General features: G+C 38.3%; 1 protein-coding gene across 2 annotated transcripts in view; it reads right to left on the bottom strand.

The window, feature by feature from the left end:
• The window catches only part of galnt9 (polypeptide N-acetylgalactosaminyltransferase 9), a 77,171-nt gene extending 56,125 nt beyond the window's left edge, over window positions 1-21,046 (bottom strand). The window contains exons 1-2 of one of the 2 annotated variants that reach the window (XM_079451312.1): window positions 20,132-21,046; window positions 7,367-7,547 (exon numbers count right to left, since the gene is read on the bottom strand). In XM_079451312.1, coding sequence (XP_079307438.1) covers window positions 7,367-7,547; window positions 20,132-20,372 — 422 coding nt within the window. In that variant the 5' untranslated portion in view covers window positions 20,373-21,046. Of the gene's footprint in view, window positions 1-7,366; window positions 7,548-9,060; window positions 9,260-20,131 lie in introns of those variants that run through there. The other variant, XM_079451313.1, reaches the window with a different exon arrangement.
• Window positions 21,047-22,646: the final 1,600 nt, after the last annotated feature.

Below are 22,646 nucleotides of genomic sequence, written 5' to 3'. Positions count from 1 at the left end.
TTCAAACCCCATTGGGGTGATGTGTGACATGCCTACTTCCATACTGACTACTATGTCTTAAAGCTCACTATGCAATAAACAGTAGACTACAAACACTCAAATCTGATCTATAGCTTTCGCCGGGGTTTTCAAGTATGCAACCGATGGCCATGCGAGCTGAATAAAACTTCAAACGTCATTACGTGAAAGGCAATCGATACGGTACCTAAAAATGTACACTTTGTGGTTAAATTGTACCTGTTTTAAAGAACATCATTTTTTTAATAAATCACAAGAGAACAAACAGAGTCACAAGACAATAAAAACATGAAAGACTTAGTGTGTAGATGATGTACTTTATTTAACTCAGTACTGTACTGTCACAATACACGATTTCATTCCAACCTGAATAACTGGTTGCTAAAATCCTCTGAAATGACAGAATTAGATGAAAACTCTAGCGCAAGGTTTTATTAGAAACATAAAAGATTTAAGGAATGAATGGAACCCTGGGGCGCTTCAAAAATGGATCCAAACTAAAGATGATAAAAAACCAGACATGTTGAGTATATAAAAGTACATAAAAAATGCCTTTGAAAGGGAAAGTTGATGTGTTCCACCATCACGCTGTAAACGCTCGCTGGCTGCCATGACAACCATAAGTACCCCCTTTCCCCACCTATCCTGGTGGCTTGGAAAACATCACAGCTCCTATTTGAGATGAACTTGTAAAGGTAAATAAGTGGCGCTCTATGGCTAAATGTGCCGACAGCACAAACCATTTATTATTTCTCCATCATTGTAAGTGAATTTAGGTTGCCTTTGTTTCTTTGGATATATTCAATTTTGGTAATAGAAGTGCGGAATCAATCTGTCCCGATTAGACGTCCAGCATCTGTATTCTGTGGAGTATTCCAGCACAGATGTTTGAACGCAGAGACATACAGGTACAGTACACCGAAAGACAAAACGCTTCTGCAGTTTAATTTGAGAAAACATTTCAAGAAATTAACTTTTCTTAAAGACACAAGAAAAAGGAATAAGGTGCATCTTGAAACTTCAAAAGTACACAAAAGTGTCACTAAACACCTATACAATTCTCATTTAATCTTACATTTTATTTCTGTTTCTTAGTGTGAGAAGTGCCCTAGGACTGTCAGATGATAACATGGGATTTATTTGTGCTGTCAAAACAACGAGGTGTAATAGCCACTAAAACAATGAATGCGGAGCTTACAATAACCGAAGGGAATTTATGCCGCACATTTCCCCAATTACAACCAAATTATTGTCAGGTCAGATTGTAAGAGAAGAAGGTATAAGCGATGTTTGCGCCAAGGCCAAGGCACTCATTTGCCCTGTTATATTCATTTATTTTCAAATTAAATTACTGTGAATTCAATTGGCTAACACAGTTTAACTCTTACATTTAGTCATTTAGCAGACGCTTTTATCCAAAGCGACTTACAAAGAATTCAGGGAGCAATAAGCGATATGTCATACACTTACAGTTTAAAGAGACAGTATCAAAAGATCATCACGTATTTACCCTCATGTGGTTTAAAAGGAGTCTTTTGTGGAACAAAAAAGACAAAATTTTTAGGAATTTTCCCAATGTGTCCATACAATGAAAGTCAATGGTACACTGTTTTTCGGTTACCAACATTCTTCAAAATATCTGCTTTTGTGTTCTGCAAAAGAAAAAAGAAATACCGGTTTGTAATGAAATGAGGGACAGAATTTTCTTTTTTTCGGGTGAACTACAGTATTATTTTAATGCTTCGGTATGTTCTGCTTTATTGAAGCATATACGCAGAATGGATTAATGTCATTTTTTGAGTTGCCAGCCGAATATAAGATTATCCTCCAGCAGCCTACGCCATTAGTTATACAATAACTCTAATCCTACGATAACCATAATACATAACATCAGCTTTTCCTATTTTATTGAAGGTTGTACATTTTATACAGTTATTCTTTGTTCCAAGACATGTTTTTTCTGCTGCATTTTCTGTTGCTCACGTAATATTTATGTTGCTTTTTAAATACATGCATACCTTGGGTTCTGTAAACAACAAAAACATTTCAGATTTATCTTAGGATAACAGCACTTACGAGACTCAATTTGTGGTTAAACAAATAGTGAGATGCCTAGTAAGTTAACATGCTTAAAGCATTTTCAAATTATCCAATTGGACAGAAATAAACATTCAAAACAGATATGAGTCATTTATTTAAAAAAATTATAGACTAAATCGCATTCATAAACTTAAATACTAAGAACAGCTATACTCTGAATTGTACTAAAGCCCGTTCCACAGAAAAATATGTTCTTTCCACTGATGTGCATAGTGCCTCCATATATCCAGCCAATAATATTTCATGGCTTTGCCACCCTTTAGAGAAAATCTCCTCAGCCAATCTTCTAGAGTAACAGCTTTCTGTTCCTCTTACCATTGCTCTCATGATTGCACACACACACACACACGGACGCTCGCAGGTCTGGTGACGTTCAGTGTTTTGACAGCGAGGGGGGTGGACGGATAAGAGCGAGGCTAAAATGATTCACCATTTACAAAATGGAGACTTAGTTTATGCCGACCATGCCCAAAAAACACTCTGCGAGTTTGGCTTGAACAAATTTTACATGCAGGCATGAGGTGACCAATAATCATGCATGCGTTTCAAGCATGTATTTCTTTTATGTACTAAAGCAATCATAAAACAAAGGAAAACATCCATCGGATAAACAAACAAAATATTTTTTAGATACACTGGCAGCTGAGCAAATATCATTCAAAGCTTTTTATAACGCTATCGAGCTAGGGAACAGGGACAGGGAAGGTTTGATTGATCAGGCCATTAAAGCACTTTTTTCTCTTCCCGGCAGGTTGCTATTTTTCTAATAGCTTATTTATTTTTCCTCGTTTGTTCATGCAAAGGCCCACGACTGTAAAACTGATGTTTGCCGCAGAATTGTTCCATAAAATGTGCGTGCATGCTCTTAAAATAAATTTAAGTAAATCATTCTGCATATTATCACGCGGTATAAGCACCACTGAGCTCAGGTTCACCCAAAAATGAAAATGGTTCATTTACTCACTCATTTACTGGTTATGACTGTCTTTCTTCTGCAGAACACAAAATATATTTTAAAGAACAAACAACTGACCACCGTTGACTTTCATTATATGAACACAAAACCATTTCTCAAATATCTTATTTTTTTCCTGCCATTGCTCAAATTTGAATCCGCAACCCCGGACAGACTTGTCTAGCAGGCAGTCGGCAATGGGCCATAGTTATGTATGAGGGATGGACTTATCCAATGCAATAGACCCTAAAGCTGCTCGTCCAGTTATCATAATTTGACCTGGAACAAGCAAGACAGAAACAGACACCTCGATTTAGACTTATTCTGCTCTCTCTCTCCCTCTCGCTGTTTTCCTCGCACCTCTCTCCGAATCATTTCTCTACACAAGACGTTTCACATTAACCTCTAACACTCGCTCCTGCGCTAGTTCCAGTCTAGAAGCAGCTTGCTGATTGCGATCATCTCTCTACGGGAAAACGCCATCATTTGCCTTGTCACTGAACTCTGTTTACGCTGATAACATCTCTCATCGGTAGAAGAAGCAGGATTGATGCTGTTTTGGATCTTATTCCCAGTATTCAAAGGCTCTACCATCCATCTTTTCCAGTTGTGTTCAATTACATTTCTAAGAAGTGCAGTTTGGCCCTTGGCTAGGAAGAAGTTTAAAGTGACACTTTCTTTGTTCAGCACAACACCAAGGAAAATATTTTGAAGAATGTCAATTCCTAAACCACAATATGTTAATTGTCAATCTTTTGGAAATGTGCACTAAAAGCATGTCTGTAACCGCGTAAATACATAACCAATGCCAGTCCCTTTCATTCATTCTAACCCGTTAAATTCCCTGCTTACGCTTTCATCCTTTATTTCTGCCCGAGTCAATAATAAAATGCCTCCTTGATGTAGTTATATTGATTTGTTTTCTTTGGTTGGTGGTAAATTAATTTGCATCAAGTACTTTGAGGTAAGGTCAGGCGGACGTTTTTAAGCGACTGCTTTGCTTTCGCTCGCATAAAAGAATTAGTTCTTTGTTTGAAAAAGCACATCCATTGAACCTCCATCCGGCAAGACTTCAGAACAATCTATCGTGGGCGTCTGCAATTAAGCATACATTAAAGAGAAATGACCGTTAATGAATGGCCCCTTCAGGACATCAAAGTCCTCTGGAGAACGACTCGACAATTTGCCAATTGACAATTCATCCGTTTGTAGGATGAGGTCCTCGGAGCCTTTGCAAAAGTGTCCAAAAAGGTAATTATAGCAAAATGATAGTTAATTTGTGGTTGTAACCATAGTTTATCCATAGGTAGGACCACCATGGTTATATAGTACATTTGGTAATTAATATACTAAAAAAGGGACAGTCATAAAACTCATGATAATAATGTAATGTAATGTTTTACTGCATCACACTTCCAACTATGACGTCATGTCCTATATTCTACACATGTTAAAGGGACAGTTCACCCAAAAATGAAAATTTGGTCACCATTTACTCACCCTCAAGTTGTTGTAAACCTGTATACATGTATTTGCTTTGCCAGAACACAAAGCAAGATTTTGGAAGAATAACCAAAGAGATTTCATCCCCCATTTACAGCCATAGTAGGGAAAATAGTTGATGAAATCTGTTTGGTTACTGGCATTCTTCAAAATATCTTTCTTTGCATTAAGCAGAACAAAGATTGCAGGTTTGAAACTATGTGAAGTTAAGTAAATGAAGACAGAATTTTTATTTTGGGGTGAACTGTCCCTTTAAAGAATTCACGTTGACGATTGGTATTTCCTAACAGGCACTGTCCCTGGTGCAACGTACGCCGGATTTCCGATGGCTTGGAATATGAAAGTCAAATAGAGATATCTTTGGTAACACATGTTTTGTGTACAGGAGCGTGAATGATTGTGTTTATCAGAGACGCAAGCAGGAAGCATTATTGCCAAGACACGCGCACACAATGAATCGTGATTTATGCACAGCTTGAACTAAGACGGAATAGCAATTACAAGGATTTGCAATTCAACCTTCATCACACTGGGCTAAATGAGATACAAACCCATCAGAACCTTTTTAAATCTGAGCTTTTTTTGTCTTTTTAAGCTAAAATGTGAATAACGTTTTCACAGCATCATTGGGTTAAGGAATGCAAGTAACCAAACAATCATCTGTTTTCTTACAGCTTCACCTGCATAACAGCCCATATAATTCCTTCTCCATCATTGGGTCCGTGCTTTGGGCCATGTTCTAAATATATACCCAATGAATGACCATTAATATTCCAGCACTTAAGTCTTTTCTCATATAAAACACGTTACTGCATTATTAACATTCTGACCATTAACACTATTCTAATGGGTAGTGATACCGTTCCTCAACTGCGATATTTCCTTTGTCTAACACAATGTTTTTCTTTACTGCTAGCTATTGACTCTAGAAATGCACATTTCCCCTGAAGGGTTTTATAATGTAAAAACGTGGGAAATGATTCATTCACTTGGCTATTTATAAACCTGCTCTCTTTGTATAAACGCGTTCTGAAAAACTGCCATGCGCTGAGGTTTTAAAGGACCGTGGCTTTCAGAGCCAAAAGCAGCCAATATCAAAGTTAGATACCTTCTAAAGCTTTCCTTTACCCTTAGACCACCATAAAAAGTGAAACTATACAACAGTTTTTGTTTTAGTGCAAACATAAAAAATTATAATTCAATAAGAAATTCAACTAAAACAGAAATGTATTTAATTTTTCGACAAAGGGGAAAATTAAATAATTAAAAATGAATAAAAATCACAAAGAAATTAATGAAAAAAGATCAGCACTAAGAGCAAATTTTAAGAGCAAATTTTTTTAAAAACTATATACAATTTATAAAAAAAACTTGTATTAAAATTTGTATTAATACAACATTGAGACAAAAAATTAAGAAAGACAGAAATATTACAAAAAAGTTACACAAAATTAAAATTAAGAAAATAAATGAAAAATGTAATTTCTTTAACAACCAGATTTTTTTACACTAACAAAAAGGTGAATTTATGGAGCCCGTTTGGTGACCTGTCGAAGTAAAAAAACAAGACCCGCAAATTCGTGCTCACATTTTTGTAATTTGTTCACTCAGTTTATAAAAACATACCCACAGATTTTAAAACTGTTCCCACAGTTTATAAAACCGTGCTATCGGATTAATAAACTGTACCCACGAGTTTCCAATCCGTGTTCTCGGTTTTGTAAACCATCCACTCACAAATTCATAATCTGTGCCCAAACTATCACAATCCGTTCGCACAGTTTTGCACATTGTACTCGCGGAATTGAAGCCTCTGTCATAAGAACAAGCTCCTGCAGGAACATTACCAAATATTGTATACTGTTTTATTTTAGATTATATTATAAATTGTCTTCATGTATTTACACACGAGTGGGTGGCGCGTTTACAGCGAGGATATAGCACGCGTTCATTGTTGCTTTTCACTGGCATAAAGTTAGTTTGACATTAATAAATATCAATCGTCTAAAAGGTGTGCATTATAGCTGACAAACGCATGAACAATGTACAGTTACAATGTAAGTCATTCCCTTGAAGTTGGAAACATGTATTTTAATATGCAACTTTGGAAATGGTCCTAAAATTCACGAAAATCGAACAAAATCGTATGCAAATATTCCTATACGTATTGCTATTGAGCTTTAAATAATGGTATATTTGTGAACCCATACAGTAGTTAAACACATAGGAATATTTGCACATAATTTTACGGTTTATTTGAATAAATATCAATAATCTAAAAGGTGTGCATTATAGCTGACACACACATGAACACTGCACAGTTAGTTTTGTGGCTATAAAATATCTCCTTTAAATCAGAACTGGGCATTGTACAGCACAATCCCATACATCCACACATCCGGCTCCTTGGCTCTCCCTTACCGGCCCCCATGAGGTCGTTGGTAAATTACATTTACATTTATTCTTTTGGCATACGCTTTTATCCAAAGCGACAAACAAGTAAGAGAGCATACAGTATAATCACACAGGTCATAGGACTAACATACAACACATTAAAAAAGGCACCATATAAATTATCATTATTGTAACATTTTAAGCAACAAAAACATAAAATTAAGAATGCATAAATTAAGAAAAAACTGTAATATCTGCAGAAACTAATCACAGCACTTTAACCAGTTGTCTTAGTCGGACAACAAACTCATGTGCTCACTGCAGCTTGCCTCTACGTCTATTCTTATCTCAACCTTCAAGGGCACATTGTGTTTAAAGTCACAGCAGTATACTCACTTTTTCGGTCTGTAGTCTGGAATATTCCTATCCAGAGAAATGTGGTCACTGAGTTGGGCATTGTAGCCGTATTCCTCGTACCTTCCTTCGCCTTCCCGGCTGTCTTCTCCTAATGTGGCTGCTGCACCACCCTGTCCCAGACCTCCAGGACCTTCTACCAAACCCATGGGCTTCGCTAGACCTGCAGCACATTGGGGAAAACTTCATTTATGCTTCAGTTAACACGAAAAAGGGATATCTTATAAGCGCAGGCTTCAAAATGGGGGTTCATTACTGCGAAGAGAACCCACTGGTGACAGGCGAATAACAGCGGGTGAAAACGTGTACAGGGCGATAATTGGAAGTTGGGCACCAAAGCACCATTTTCATATATTGACACCACTTACATGTAGATCTCAGAGGGAGAAAAGGTGGAAAAGCAACTTGAACTGTGTTTAAAGGGGAAGCAAACCAAAAAGGTATTTCGTGGCTATGGTTTGACACCTGAAGAATTCAAAACTGATGATACAATTCAATTGCGATGGCCAGACAGATGCTTCTATTCATAATCTTTAGTCTTTCTATTAAAAATTCTAAAACCATATACAGCTTTCGAAACCCTGGATTCAAACCATTGTAGTGCTCTTTTCAAAGGATGAAACTGGGGTAACAGATCCATTAAAATGCTGTTTGATTTTGACATTTAAAAGAGCAAAACGGTGTGTTTCCCTGAATTATTAACAGCTTCACAAAAATTGTATCCAGTGTATAATCCAAGGATGTTCTTTTTAAAGTCGCTTTGGATAAAAGCGTCTGCCAAATGAATAAATGTAAAGGTTTAAATTTCAAAAGCATTTATCACATATAGAACATGTTATTCTGAAAGAGAAATATCTTGAGCCTGATTACCATACCAAAATGCATTTAATAATTATTTGAAGGTCCAGTGTATGAAATTTAGCGACATCTAGCGGTGAGGCTGTGCATTTCAACCAACGGCTCACAAAACTACACACAGCACCTTTAAATATCATATTTTTTCGTTCTGGGCAGCAAGTATGGTTGGGAACAGGATGTTGATATTTTGTCTGAGAATTCAAACCAGTCCCATCCACAAAGATCAGTTAGTATGGAATTAAACGTTAAACCATCTTCCACTCCCAACGCTTCAATCACGAATGTCTACAAAAGAATAATCAAACAGGAGATCATCGAAATCTCTAATACTATTTTCCAATAAAGCTGTAGCGAGCCAATGGAGCTGTAGCGAGCTCTAAAATCAAAAGTGACTTTACACTTCTAGAGTTCTACAAGAGATCTAAATATTTTATCAAAGTTGCTAATACTTATCTGCAATCAAAAAACAAAATTTGAATATGCATTTATAGTTGACAGACTAATATGAATATTTTTTCTAGGGTGTGATAGCAAAAATAAAAAACGCAATGAAGAGAAATCTCTCTTTTATGGTAAATATAAATATAAATAATATACAATTAATTTTTCTAAATCTTGCTATTTCCCACCATAGGACACATGTATGACTTATTTGTAAACTACCCATTTAAAAAATGTATTTCATGATCATAAGATCTAAGGCTAAACTACAGGTCAACAATCCATTCATATTCTGTACATTTCTCAAATTATTTTTTTAGAAATATTTGAGACTTAATTTAGTAAATTAAATGAAACATAACTAAGATCTCCAACACCTTTTGTGCGAGGCAGCTCAGTCCCAGCTAGTCTAGGGATTTTACGGAATTTCAAGCCAGTTCCTCCCCTTCCATCATTAAGGCCTCCCGGAGCACCGAGCATCGTCCCTAAAGCCGGTTTCCTGGATCATAAGGTGTTTGCACAAGCCAGAGCTGAAATGGTTATGTGTCTCTCTGCAAGCGTCTGTGGCTTTGTGTCTCTTTCTCTGTCATTGTTATTATTACCATTGTCTCGCTGGCTGCCTCTGAGGGCTGTTTGGAGAGAATTCTATTACACTGCAGCCTGGCATTTTGACACTAATCCCTGAGAGCCAGCTGTCTGTGGCAGAGAGAAACTGCAAATCATAGACGTAATGCAGATTCCTGCTAATACAACACAAAATGTTACAGAGGAACATCCATCACGAGCACATATAATTTCATAAGCATTTGTGCGCGTATGCGATGTATTGTAAGCTACCAAACTAAACGTTTTGCTGACATACAGAGTGTGACTTCAAAGAGTTGGGAAATAGTTTGGAGCACATTTGGATGAAAGGTCAAATTCCTGCATGCTCTACTCTATCCCAATTTAGGGATTTTGTCAAATTTAAACTTAAGTAATTGTGTCAGGGTTTGGTAAGGAAGAACCCAAGTGCAGGCAGCGGTGAAGGGGTTAACAGATTTTAATAAATACAAAACACAAAACAAAAGCCCACAATGGGGTAAAAGAACATACAAGACCTGAAGGATGACTTCAAAACACTAAGACCGAACCAACACTCACAAGACTAGAATAAACTAAACGTAGCTTTCAGGACAAGACTTATAGGGCAACAGACAAGGCTTCTATTACAGGGTAACAAGTACAACGAACGAGCACAAGACAATAGACATGAGGGCATCTTATAGGAAAACTAACAAAGGAGATAACAATGGGCAGGTGTGGGTAATGAGACACAGGAGGAAAGCAATACTAGGAACGAGAGGGGCGGGGCCAATGACGAGACTGGAGAGAACACATATTATGTCCTGATTGACAATAATATGTTTCTCTCCACATAAAACACGTGGGTCTGTCATGATTCTGCCCCTAGACCAAAAAACCAAGACAAGATTAGGCAGAATCATGACAAATTGAGTTCCTCAAAAAGATTTGTTTTTGGACGAGCAATTACGCTGTTTCCTTCCCTATTTCGAATTTGTGTCTGTCATTATTACATCTGCCAAATGAGAACACAAACAAACAAACTGGTAATTTGCATGTTTCAAGTTGACAAATCGTTAGTGATTAGATAAATGTGAAGTCTGGAAACGAATTAGCCTTGCTTCAAAGAAAATGTTGGTACGATGTATGTTTAGCTTTTCACCGTTAGAAATGTTCTGTTTTACATAAAAAGTCAAAGATTACTAAATACCAATTTATTAAATGGATAGTTCACCCAAAAATGAATACAGAAAATGAATAAACACAGTGCATGGTGTTTATAGAGCAAGCAAGATCATTCTAATAAATAATATCTAATGTCAGCAGTCTCCTGGTGAGCAGGACCTTGGGAGAAACCAGTCTCTGCAAGGAGGGCCAGGTCCCCTCAGACTTGTCACTGCTGCACTCAATGACTTTTACGGAGTTAAAAGTTACTGAGTAAATGTTTTTGAAAAATAGAGAGATCTTCTTTGTTGTGATTTCGGAAATTTCATTTGTTGAAACTGTTTAGGTCTCATTTTGTCTTATTTTGTGATCGATATCAGACAACAGAAGAATGTTATAAGCAGGGAAAATAGTAATGGCATAATGTAAATGAGTGCAGCTATAACTTCAAACTGCTCTCATGGGATGTAAGTTTTGTAAGTATTGTAAATACTGTTTAGCATTAATGTGACAAGTAGTCCATCTTTGCTCTTGGTTGGGAATGGAAATGCCAGAGCTGGAGCTGGGATGGTCACTTTGCTCTTGGGTGGTGATGGAGTTGTCTGAGCTGGAGTTGGGATGGTCAATAAATCCCCAGGCTCTCGCAGGACGGCACGGGATGTTCAGCTGGAGGTAGCGCAATCTCTAGTTAGGGATGGGCATATGACGATAACTCGGGCCTGGTCTTATCACTCCCTACTTGTATTCTTCTACAAATATCTTCTTTTTGTTCTGCAGAAGAAACTCGGTCATAAAGGTTTGAAATGACAAGTGGGCAAGTAAATGATGACAGAATCTTCATTTTTGGGTGAAATATCCCTTTAACTGCATTTCATTCAAATGTTGTACTTAGAATTGTGGTTAAGTGTACCTGAACATCACTAAGATGCTTGTTTGGGTTTAACAGTACATCTCATAAAATTGATTGATAAACACTTATACAGTAATAAAAAACTGTTCCTGTAACAATATAATGCAATCTAAAATAACAACAGATTTTCCTCAGCACAAACTTCCATTACTTGCAAAAGCAAAGTAGCATATCATGATCTGGCCGAGCTGTGAGCCGCTACTTTTACACCCGATGCATGGTCTCTACTCAGAGGTGCAGTGACAGGAAAAGCAAGACAGGCAGTTGCCTGAGGCGCTGTCCTGAGTGGTCCCTCATTCCCTCGTCTGACAGAAATTGCCCCTTTGCAATATTTACAATTATCTTCTGTCGCAACGGACAGATGTGTAACTTTAAAAATGCATCATTTAAAACCACAAAACCTGCCGGTGAATATATTCTTGTTTTGAAGTAAAGAAAACCATTAATTTTTCCCCTTGTGATTTGATAATTTATGCATAAGTGTGTTAAAGAAGGACAAGCCCTTCAATATTTCCTGCCCAACTTCCCTTGCCAGTAGGAATTACAACAACAGGAAAGGAAATCGTGTTTATCATGGAGTCTTTGAAAATCAGGATGATGATATTACAGAAGATATGTAATAGAAAAGAGTCACGCACACGACATTTTTGCGATTATCCTCTCCACTGATTCAATTCCAAAAAATACAAGAACAGAATTTTGTGTATTCACCTACAAAGGTGAAGGAAATGTGTCTGCAATTCACACTTTTTTTTACTTCTGTTGAAAACGGGACTCACTCTCTCTCTCTCTCTTTCTCTGTTATGGACTGACGTTTTCAGACTCAACAACAGGCGGCTGGTCGGTTTGTCTTTAAGGAAGGCTTATGAACACAGATAGCTCTTATTTCACATTCAGCTGGATGCATACTTTGTTTCATGCAAGCTTGGGCACTTCGGTACACTTCACCAATACTAAATTCAAGAGAAAGATAGTTGAAACTCCCTCCAAATCAGCCAGGAACCTCTCCGTCATATTTGAGGAACAGCTGTCCTTCAATGATCACATTGCAAAGACAACTCGATCCTGTCGATATGCCTTATTCAACATTCGAAAGGTTAGATCTTATCTCACGGATCATGCGGCATGAAGGATTTTTATTGTGGTTTAAACGTGCCTTTACATTTAATTTGCTTTATGATTTCATTACTGATTACTAACTGTGCATAATATGTTGAAAATATAACCAGTGTGTGAGTTGAGTTAACCAAGAGTTAGGGGGTGATATTGAGTGTATTTTCCACAGGAAATGGTATGTGTGTGTGTGTGTAAAGATCAGACTACACACGGAGCTCGTTGGAATTTGGTGGGGTGTTTCCATGTGATGTTTTGCAGAAGGTCCTAGAGCAAAGGAGTGTGAGCTGGTTGGCTGAGGCAAAACAAAGGAGAGAAAGCGGATTGGACGAGTCCCAGGCTTCCCCCTTCCATCTGAAACCAGAGACAAGTTGTGAAATATTATAAAAAGGCTGTGAATTTGTTTTTCTGGGTTGGTCCTTTGTGAGACGTTTGCGTCTGAGGACCCACCCAGCAGCTGTATTGTTTGAGACTTCTGATCAATAAACTTCAACATTTTCTTAACTGGCCTCTCTCCAATTTTGAATGCGCCGAACATTGCTGTAATGTTCATCAGGCACAACTCCTTGTCCAGGCCCTGGTAATCTCATGGTTGGACTACTGCAATGCTCTCCTTGCTGGTCTTCCTGCAAAGGCCTTCAAACCACTTCCGCTGGCTCAAAACGCAGCAGCACGCCTCGTCTTCCAACAACCCAAAAGGGCTCATGTGACACCCCTTTTCATCTCTCTCCACTGGCTACCGGTTGAAGCCCGGATCAGATTCAAGTCACTGATGTTTGCCTACAGGACTATCACTGGATCTGCACCGGCATACTTTCACACCCTCCTCAAGAACCCTGCGTTAAGCAAACGAGCGGCGCCTTGTAATGACTTCTTATAAGGGCAGTAAATCGCTTCATCTCATTCTCCTTCACAACCTGGTGGAACATTCTTCCTAACACGGTCCGATCAACCACATCTCTCACAACCTTCAAAAGACTACTTAAAAACCATCTCTTCTGTGAATAGCTGACAGACAAATGAAAAAATTAAATAAAAAATATAGCTTATTGCTCCCTGGACTCTTTGTAAGTCGCTTTGGATAAAAACGTCTGCTAAATGACTGAATGTAAATGTCAGAATACAAATTACAGCCCAACCCAGAGGTTGTAGCAAATGTATTGCTCAGATGTTTCTCTTTTATAACTCACTTAACCTCAGATATCATTTAGATGACTAATTTAGTTGTCAAGGTGTCCTAAATAATTGAAACTCTTTTGGAGAAATGCCACGATTGCTGTCTAAATAAATGAGACATTAAAGAAGCAGTGTGGAGATTTTAGCGCCATCTAAAGGTGATTTTTATTACCAATATTTTACCAATATTTAATACCCGATTATTTTTAATCACCTTATCTTCTTTATTATTTAATAATGAAAATCAATAAAACAAGGTAACCAAGGCAATATTAGACAGATTAACCAAAAACTATATGGCAGGTTGAAGATGATATTAGTCGATTGACATTTTTTATAGAACTACTTCAATCATAGTAGTATATTGAATGATTTGTTACATTTCTAGCCATGTAAACATGTAATAATTATCGGTGGTTGGGGTATATCAGTTTGCTAGATGGCCATCTGCCAAAATATAAAGAATGCTCCAGACTACAACCAAATCGCATTTTGCGACCAGTTTTCAAGACAGTGTGAGGATTTTTACATGTACTTGCACATGGACGACCTGCAAATTTGGAATTTCTTCCAGTTGTTTTTCATGTGGAAAGACGTAGATTGTGAGCTGTGTGTGTGCGTGTGTGTATGTGTGTGTGTGTGTGATTAGTTATCTGCGCGAGTCACACGGCACTGATGTTTCCCGCTGCCACTACAGACGCGTGCACAGTTCAGGTCATCATTGACAAGTCTACACACACTCAACGTGTGCACCGTCCTACAATTCACTGTTTGTTTTCACTTTCTACGTCCGTCTCCGTCTCATGCACACAGGCGTCACACAGCTTCCGTATCATACTCAACTGTGTAGAAGCGTGAATGGACTGGCTCGACACATGCGCAGAATGACTCGGCAGTCAACATTTGTCTTATGAATGTGCTGTAAGCGTACGTATATTGCGTCATGCAAGGGAATCACGATGCCGGCCCAACATCGGGATGGCTGTCATCCTTCGGCGGTGGATGATGTCACCGTCTATAGGCCCAACCCTAATAGAAATAGCTGATTCCAAAGGTAATTAAAACATTATGCGTTATTATGTAAGCTCTCTGTAGACATAGTGTATGTATATTATAATTCTCTGTCAATAGATCCTCTTCAAGAATTACACACTGGACCTTTAAAAGAAACCAAAATATTACCTTCTCATATGTCTTATCACACAAGGTGCAAGCAAAACAAATGCCTTTTAGGTCATTTATATCCTAATATATGTTTGTACAGGTTCCATGATGTGTTAAAAAGCTACTTCTACAACTATCTCCTATCTTCAGCTAGCAATGCAGGTCACAACCCCAGAGGTGTCTGACCTGACCCATATGATTTAATCCACTCTGTGTTAGTGATGTTGTTTCTGCTGTTCCAAGCTACGACAGCTTTACGCAATCCGATCTAAATTCACCTTACTGCCAGTCAAGTCTCTTTTAAAGTGCTCTCAGAGAATTCAGGCTTGATGCACTTCACTCAGAATTGCTTTAAATTATGTAACAAGATTTGAAAAGAAAAAACTAAGCCACTGATTCCAGGCTAAAAGATACCCATTTCTGAAGCGATTCAAAGGCTATATACTAGAGTTGAGCCGGATACTCGGCTGAAACGAGTATCCGGTACGGATAAAGCATATTTGCCGAGTACAAGTATTATACGAGTAATACGAGTCAATATCTGTGCTCGGATGGAATAAAAATCCTCATTGGGTAGCTGACTGTGTCTGCGTTCTGTGATAGGCTAGTCACAGCGCCCCTCCCTTACACATACAGATTTGCTGTGTCCCGCTCTGCTCACTCACACACAGAATGCTGAGAAGAGAACAGCTCTCTTTCTCTCTCTGTCTCTCCCTCAGTCACTCAGGTTCGCGGGTCTTTTCCGTTAACGTTTAGGGTTTCTTCAGCTTCAGGTTTGTTTTTTATTTCGTTTTTTTTTTGCAGTACTTATTAACAGAGTTCTGGTAAACGTAGGGTTTGTTCAGACGTGGTGCTTGGTAGAACGCGACTAGCGTTGCGTCTCTGCCTGTCTGAGATTTTTTTTCTTTTTTTAACCGTCTGCTGATTCTAACCAGTTTTTTGACTTCAAGCAAAAAAATAAAGTAAGTAAGTTAGTGGTATAAATGCGTATTCTGATCAACGGGTTCTGATCAACCCATAGCAATTGCATGATTAAAAATAACATACTGGTTAAAGCCCCGCCCCTTTCAAGACAACCCGACCACTTCCTGGTTAAACCCCGCCCAATTCCATGTTAGGCCCCGCCCAGTCCGAGTACAGATACGGATAATTCATATGGTTAACAGATACAGATACAGATACAGATAATGCTGTACTCGCTCATCCCTACTATATACTATAAGTATACATGCATGTCAAATGTGATGCATAAAGTGGCATAAATATTCATGCGCAAGATGTGCTTTGGGGACACGAATGGCAGATTTAGTCTCTTTAGAGTCCACTGTGAATATATGGAAGACAAAACTGTGCTTGGATCATAAAATGTAAGATGATTGTGGAATACCTGCACAAAGGGTTGATTTACACACAGAATTCCAACACCAAGCTAGAATGTGAATCAGGGCTTTGGTTCCACATCTAAAGGTCCTATAAATCAAATAACAATATATACAGTATAAATCCTAAATAAATGATCTTTAAATTATTTAAACTTGTGATAATGTTGCACATTGAGAATATGGTGCTGGCTCAGAGTGTCTAGACACAACGTGCCGGAGAACAGCGTAAATCTATTGATTCATCAGGATGCACAGGGAAAACGAAAGGGTTTGCAAAAGTGACAATTTTTTTCTCAAATAAAATGACAAACACAATTTTCACTTTTATTACTCACTGTAAGTGTCAGATTTATCTGCACTAACGACACTTTTGGGCATTAAAAAAACAACTGTCGGTTTTACTAAAACACGTAGTGAAAATGAATGCTGAAAAGAAGTGGACACAGCTGTTTTTGTTTGTGGGAGTTCCCTCTTCAGATGCAAACTTAATGGGAGTAGATTATGATTATTTTTACTAAGGTTTGCTCTCGCCATTGTTTTGGTATTTGCAGCTTTATTTAACGCTCAAAAGGCATGTCTTAAACCCTGCACTGATTTAACCCCTGTTATATACAGTATCAGATCACTGTACCGGAAGGATGTGGGCGTGGTTTGACTTTTTATAAGTAATCACCTGTTTATATCACTTTGGTTCCTCCTACCACACTTCCAACATTGCTTAGACATACTCAACTACAGATGTGAAAATGAAGCACACTTTAGCAGTAAAGCTTACGGCATATGTGCTGCCAAATTGCGCATTCTCATAGCTTTGAATTTTTAATAACTGTCAGATTCTCTTTCTTTTCACATTGATCCAGCATTTCTTAAAACTGGGTCTAATGTGTCTTTCCTGGACTGGTCCTTCATTGTGCTTTGGTTATCACAGTTAAAGGGATAGCTCAGCCAAAAACGAAAGATTTATCATCATTTACTCACCCTCTAGTTGTTTCAAACCTGTACACATTTCTTTGTTCCACTGAACACACAGGAAAATATTTGGAAGAACGTCAGATCTCATCCCCCATTGACATTCTTACAAAGTAATTTCTGTGCGTTCAGCGAAATAAAGAAATGTATACAGGTTTGGTACAATCTGAGGGGAATTTTCATTTTTGGGTATCCCTTTAAATGCAAGTGCTAACTGTGTGATGGTGAATGGCATTGCATTTCCATTGCTGAGTAGCTTAAAGCGATAGTTTAGCCAAAATGAAAAATCTTTCATTATTTACTAACGTACGTGTTATTCTACAGGTGTATGACTTCTATTCTTCCACAGAAAACAAAAGAAGATATTTTGAAGAATGCTGGTAAGCAAACAACATTGACACTCATCGACTTCCACCGATGGAACCACCGAGACATTGCTCAGAATACGTTTCATAATAGAAAGAGTCATATACAGGTTTTGAATGACATGATGGTGAATATATCATTTCATATTTACGCATTTGGCAGACGCTTTAACACAAAGCAACTTAGATTGCATGCATTGTACTATGAATTTTTTCTGAGTATGTGCAATTCCTGGGATCAAACCAATAACCTTGGCATTGCTAGTCCCATAAACACAGAGCTACAGGAAAGCGTATATAAATAATGGTAGGATTATGATTTTCGAGTGAAATACCCCTTTATGCCCTTTAGATAGTTACAATTTATATAAGTGTATAGCTTGTGCGTATAAAATTCATTCAAGCAAGTTCTCACATTTCAGATAACCGATTTCCATTAATGAATTGTTTAACCTAACTGGTTTTGCACTTCAGGTATAATCCTCTGCTCTACCTTCAAATGTTTACAAAGAAATAGTTTGGTCCCATATGAGAATAAAACATTTTAACTATAGAGCAACAAAAATGAGGATGAACAGAAGCTGTGAACCCTATCAGGGGACTTTACGGAGACCTAATTTAGCTGCTTAATTACCTGTCATGAACACATCACATACACAGAACACATCTGGGAAGAACATCTCTGTAAACGCAAGGTTAATGAGAAACTATAGAAAATCTATGTGCAACTGAAAAACAATTGCAAGCAGAAGAAAAAAAATTCTTTAATTCTCTTTACAATATGATTTTCATTTACACATCTTTCCACGGCAAACCAGAAGCACTGTATATGATTATATATTATATGTTCTCTGGGAAATTCATCATCAACATAATGGTCAGCGAATAACATTTACAGCATATTTACTGGAATGTTGCGGGGGATGAGGTTGCCAGCAACAGCCAAACAAGTGTTAATTTAGTGTAAAAGTCGCTGTGCCCTAGAATTCCAATTGGTCCTTGGTGTAATCTATCGGGTCGCACTGTCAGTATAATAAACACCTGAAAAAACACCTTTGGGGGAAAAAACTTTGTGAATTCAAAAACCAATTCCGATCTTAATATCATGTACAATTATCTGCAACCTCGCACCATTTTCGCGTCATATGAGTGTTGGGTGTATCAGATAAACGTGTGTCGATATAAAACTTAACGGCCCTACCATCAAGACGATTTGTGACAGACTGGTGAGGTTTGCAAAGTGGAAAAGCCTCTGGGGGAAATATGTGGTGGCACTTGTGCAGAATGAAAGCCCTCTCGTTCAGGAGGGTGCATTAGAGGGCTTTTTGTGAAGCAGTGCCTCTTGGCTTTCCTCCAAATGCACAAAGGATAATTTAATCTGACAGAGTGACCCCCTTCATATACAAATGGCGCTGGTCTTACGGAATAACAATCAGAGCCAACGGAGGCAGTAAGCAAAGCATAAAAGGAGAGAGGGATCTGTTAACCCGCTTTAAAAGGAAACATAGCACATCAGGCGAATTATGATCTTTATACTATATGTTCTCCAGGATTAGAGCTCCATGGTAGGAAAAGAATAATTGAGAGAAGGGGCTTTAATATTTCAAAGATACAAATTCAAAGTGTGCGCAAAGGAAAGGGCAGTTATACTGTAGGTTCAGTCATTTTTACATATCACATTTTGTATCACAATGAATACTGTAAGAAAAAAGTACAAAATACTACATTTTATTATCATGGGGGGTATTATAAGGGTTCCTTTTTTACCTCTATATACTGTAGCTACACATTTATTTGGGTACATAACTGTACACTATTGTGCTAGTTAAATGTTTTGTATCCCCTAATGTACCTTTAAACTGAACCAAAAAAGGTAGGGTGCAATTATTTATCCAAAAAGGTACAACATTATATATTTTGTATACACATATAGATACAAAAAGAAACCCTTAAGAGTACCAAACCAGCGACAGTAAAAGGTCAAACATTGTTCTTTATTCTGACAGTGTAAATACTGGGACATTTTGAATAACCTTAAAAGAAAACTTGACTGTAGAAAAATAGGCAAAACTCACCTGTGCACCTGTGCACCTGTAAACTATGTAATACTACATTTAAAGTGTACAAATTCATTTAGATTTGGTTTAGATTTATTGCTACATTACTGTATCTTGTAAATTAATTGATCTCGTCAGATTGATATAAATATTGAGACATATTCTGACAATAACTTACATTTTTCACAATGCAGATGTTGCACGAAGAAACAAAACATTCAATACTTCTGAAGTCAATGTGAGAGAGACAGGGCGAACTGCATTAGTTACAGTCAGACATTTACTGTCATAACTTTCACCCACAACTTTCACAAATAACATAAACTTTATTAAGTCATATTATGCTTAATAGATCCTTACATATACAAAGTTGGCAATGTCTAAAATATAGTGACTTTGGGTAACATTGGGTAATGTTAACAGCTTCACTTACAAAATAGAGACATCCGAGATTAGGTGTACCACATTATCAAATAGCGAACAGATTGTATTTCGGAAGATAATCTTTTTTGGTCTAGCGTTCACAGTCTGCATACAGCGATAGGGAATGACTTATAAGCCCAATATCATAACAGCCTACTTACCGTTTAATTGGTTATAAACCACATCTTCCAGTCGCTCGAGCCTTTTGAGAATGGACTGTCTGTCCACGGAGTTCGTAACTTTGGCATTCTTGCCTCGCAGTCTCTGATCCGCCAGCCTGCCGATCTGGACGAGCTCCTCGGATCGGTCCTGGATCCTGCAGTACACCGAGAACAAAATGATCCCGACGAAGACCAGAATGTTGACCGTCAGCAGAGTTTTGATCTTGCGTGCCACAGCCATTAAAGCTCAAAAGCGACACTGTCAGTCCCCTAATATTGATCCATGTAGGATGGGGATGCGACCCCGCCGTGCTGGGAGCTGTCCTTCAGCACCACACGCAACCCCTGCGCCGCAGTTTCACAAGCTTTACAGCTGATCGCGCGCTGGATGTTAAGGTACGTATATAAATGATACAAGTAAAGACAGCTTATACGATATGTATAGGGGTTACGATCAAAGCCCACCGCCTCCGGTTCTTTTGTTGACCCCCATTATAAACGTTTAGATGTGTCAGAGCAGCCTACGGGGATTATGCTTACGCTGCCGTCACCGCGAGAGAAAAAGCACGCGTTTAATCACGCTGTGCATTGGCCACCACGAGCAGAGGCGAAACGCGTGAGATGCGCACGGTTCAGATGGTTCATTTTAAATGTCAGTGCATGTCAAATAACGATCGTCCGTGTGCAGCATCCTTTGAGCGGATCCGCTTATATCTCCGCGATGGGCGCTGAGGAAAGAGGCATCTCACTCAGGCATCGACTAAAAAGAGGCGATTTAACGCACTATCCTCGTGCGCAGGTAGATGACAAAAATCCTTTGCCAAGACGCTGTCAAGCGATCCCCGTCCTGCTCGCGCTTTTCACGGTAGCGTTCTTGTTCTCCCTGCATGCTCCCCCTCTCATCCCGCCCTCGATGCGCGCTTTTCACGAGCAGCTCAGTGCCTGGATGACGTCGGCAAACTCATGAATATTCAGAAGACTGTTTGAAGGTATGAAATGCTGGAGTATGATAGATGATGTGGGTTCAATTCTAATGTTTTCACTCAGGTTGGATAATTGAATTATAAGTCGAGGAGTGTGTAGAAGAATGGCTTTCCGACCACGTAAGTGTGAATGCGGTACAAGCAGTCACGACTTAAATACTGATTTAACAAGCTGCGTTCGAAATGCCAATGGACATGTTACCACACATTTTATATTGGTGCGCCAATTTGCTACGCTGCTTAGCAACCGCAAACATCGGACTATATTACATGGAGGAAGAACTAGTTAATTCGAGAACCAATAGTATCAAATTTAACTGCTCACTCAACATGGGAGTCGTTCATCATGATGGCTACTGTCAAAGCTTTTCAAAACAATAAATCAGTCCAAAGTTATTTCAATTGAAGTTACATAGGGCTTTTCGCAACGTGCACTGCAAAGCATCTTTCGAACAACAATGACACAAAAATATGAAAATTCAATTAGAAATTCTCATGAGGTGCTATATGGTTTAAATCTGGTTCATTTTGGCAGGGAACTCCCATTTCACCACAGGTGAAGAGGGAGTAAAGACCACCCTAAGTAAATCGACGTGACACATGGCTTATCGCTTTAGTTTAATGTACAGTACTGAGAGCACTTACTAGCACACGGGCAGAACGCTGCACACGAAGTAAGTTCTTGCACCATGCTGAGTTGAATGTCTGCCATGGGAACTGACTGACCAGTAATTCAATCTTAGTAATGAATTCAGTAAATTGCAGTTGAACAGATGGAGAGAGAAAGAGCGTATGTACAGTATGTGCTGCTTAGTGTGATAAATCTGTATTTTCAATTATATATATATATATATATATATATACTAAGTTTTCAATAAACTGCAATGGCACATTATACTGTACATGCAATGATCTTTCATTTCTATCATGGTAGATGATCCAGAAAGGAAATCATACTTGATTCTCTTTCTCAACTCATTATCTGATCTGACTGCCAAAGTTAAGACAATATAACACAAAATTGGATTCATTTTGGAGATGAAAACTTAACAGCATCCACTAACTTAAGCATGAAATGCATGCTTCTTGTGGTGACAGAATATTGAACTTGTCACGATCGGTGGATGGAGAACCCAAGTGCAGGCAGCCAAAACAGGGATGACGGGGTTAACAGAGATTTTAATAAATAATAAAACAGGAAACAAAAACCCACGAGGGGGTATCAAGACAATACACAATAACTACAACGATAAACTGAAAACTAAACACTCAACAAGAACTCTACTGTAAAACACTAAGACTAGAACGGACCCTCACAAAGACTAAATATGTTTAAACGTATCAGGCAAGACAAGACTATTTAGGACGATGTAACAAGACCGGCATACAAAGTACAAAATACAAGGTACCAAAAACAATGAACGAGCACAGGACAATGAACACGAGGATGTTTTATAGGGGAACAAACACAGGATAATTAACAAGGGGCAGGTGTAGGTAATGAAACACTCAGGGAAGGTTAACGAGGAAAC

Source organism: Barbatula barbatula, assembly GCF_947034865.1.
Source record: "Barbatula barbatula genome assembly, chromosome: 2".
Taxonomy (NCBI): domain Eukaryota; kingdom Metazoa; phylum Chordata; class Actinopteri; order Cypriniformes; family Nemacheilidae; genus Barbatula; species Barbatula barbatula.
This window is presented reverse-complemented; position numbering and strand designations above follow the sequence as displayed.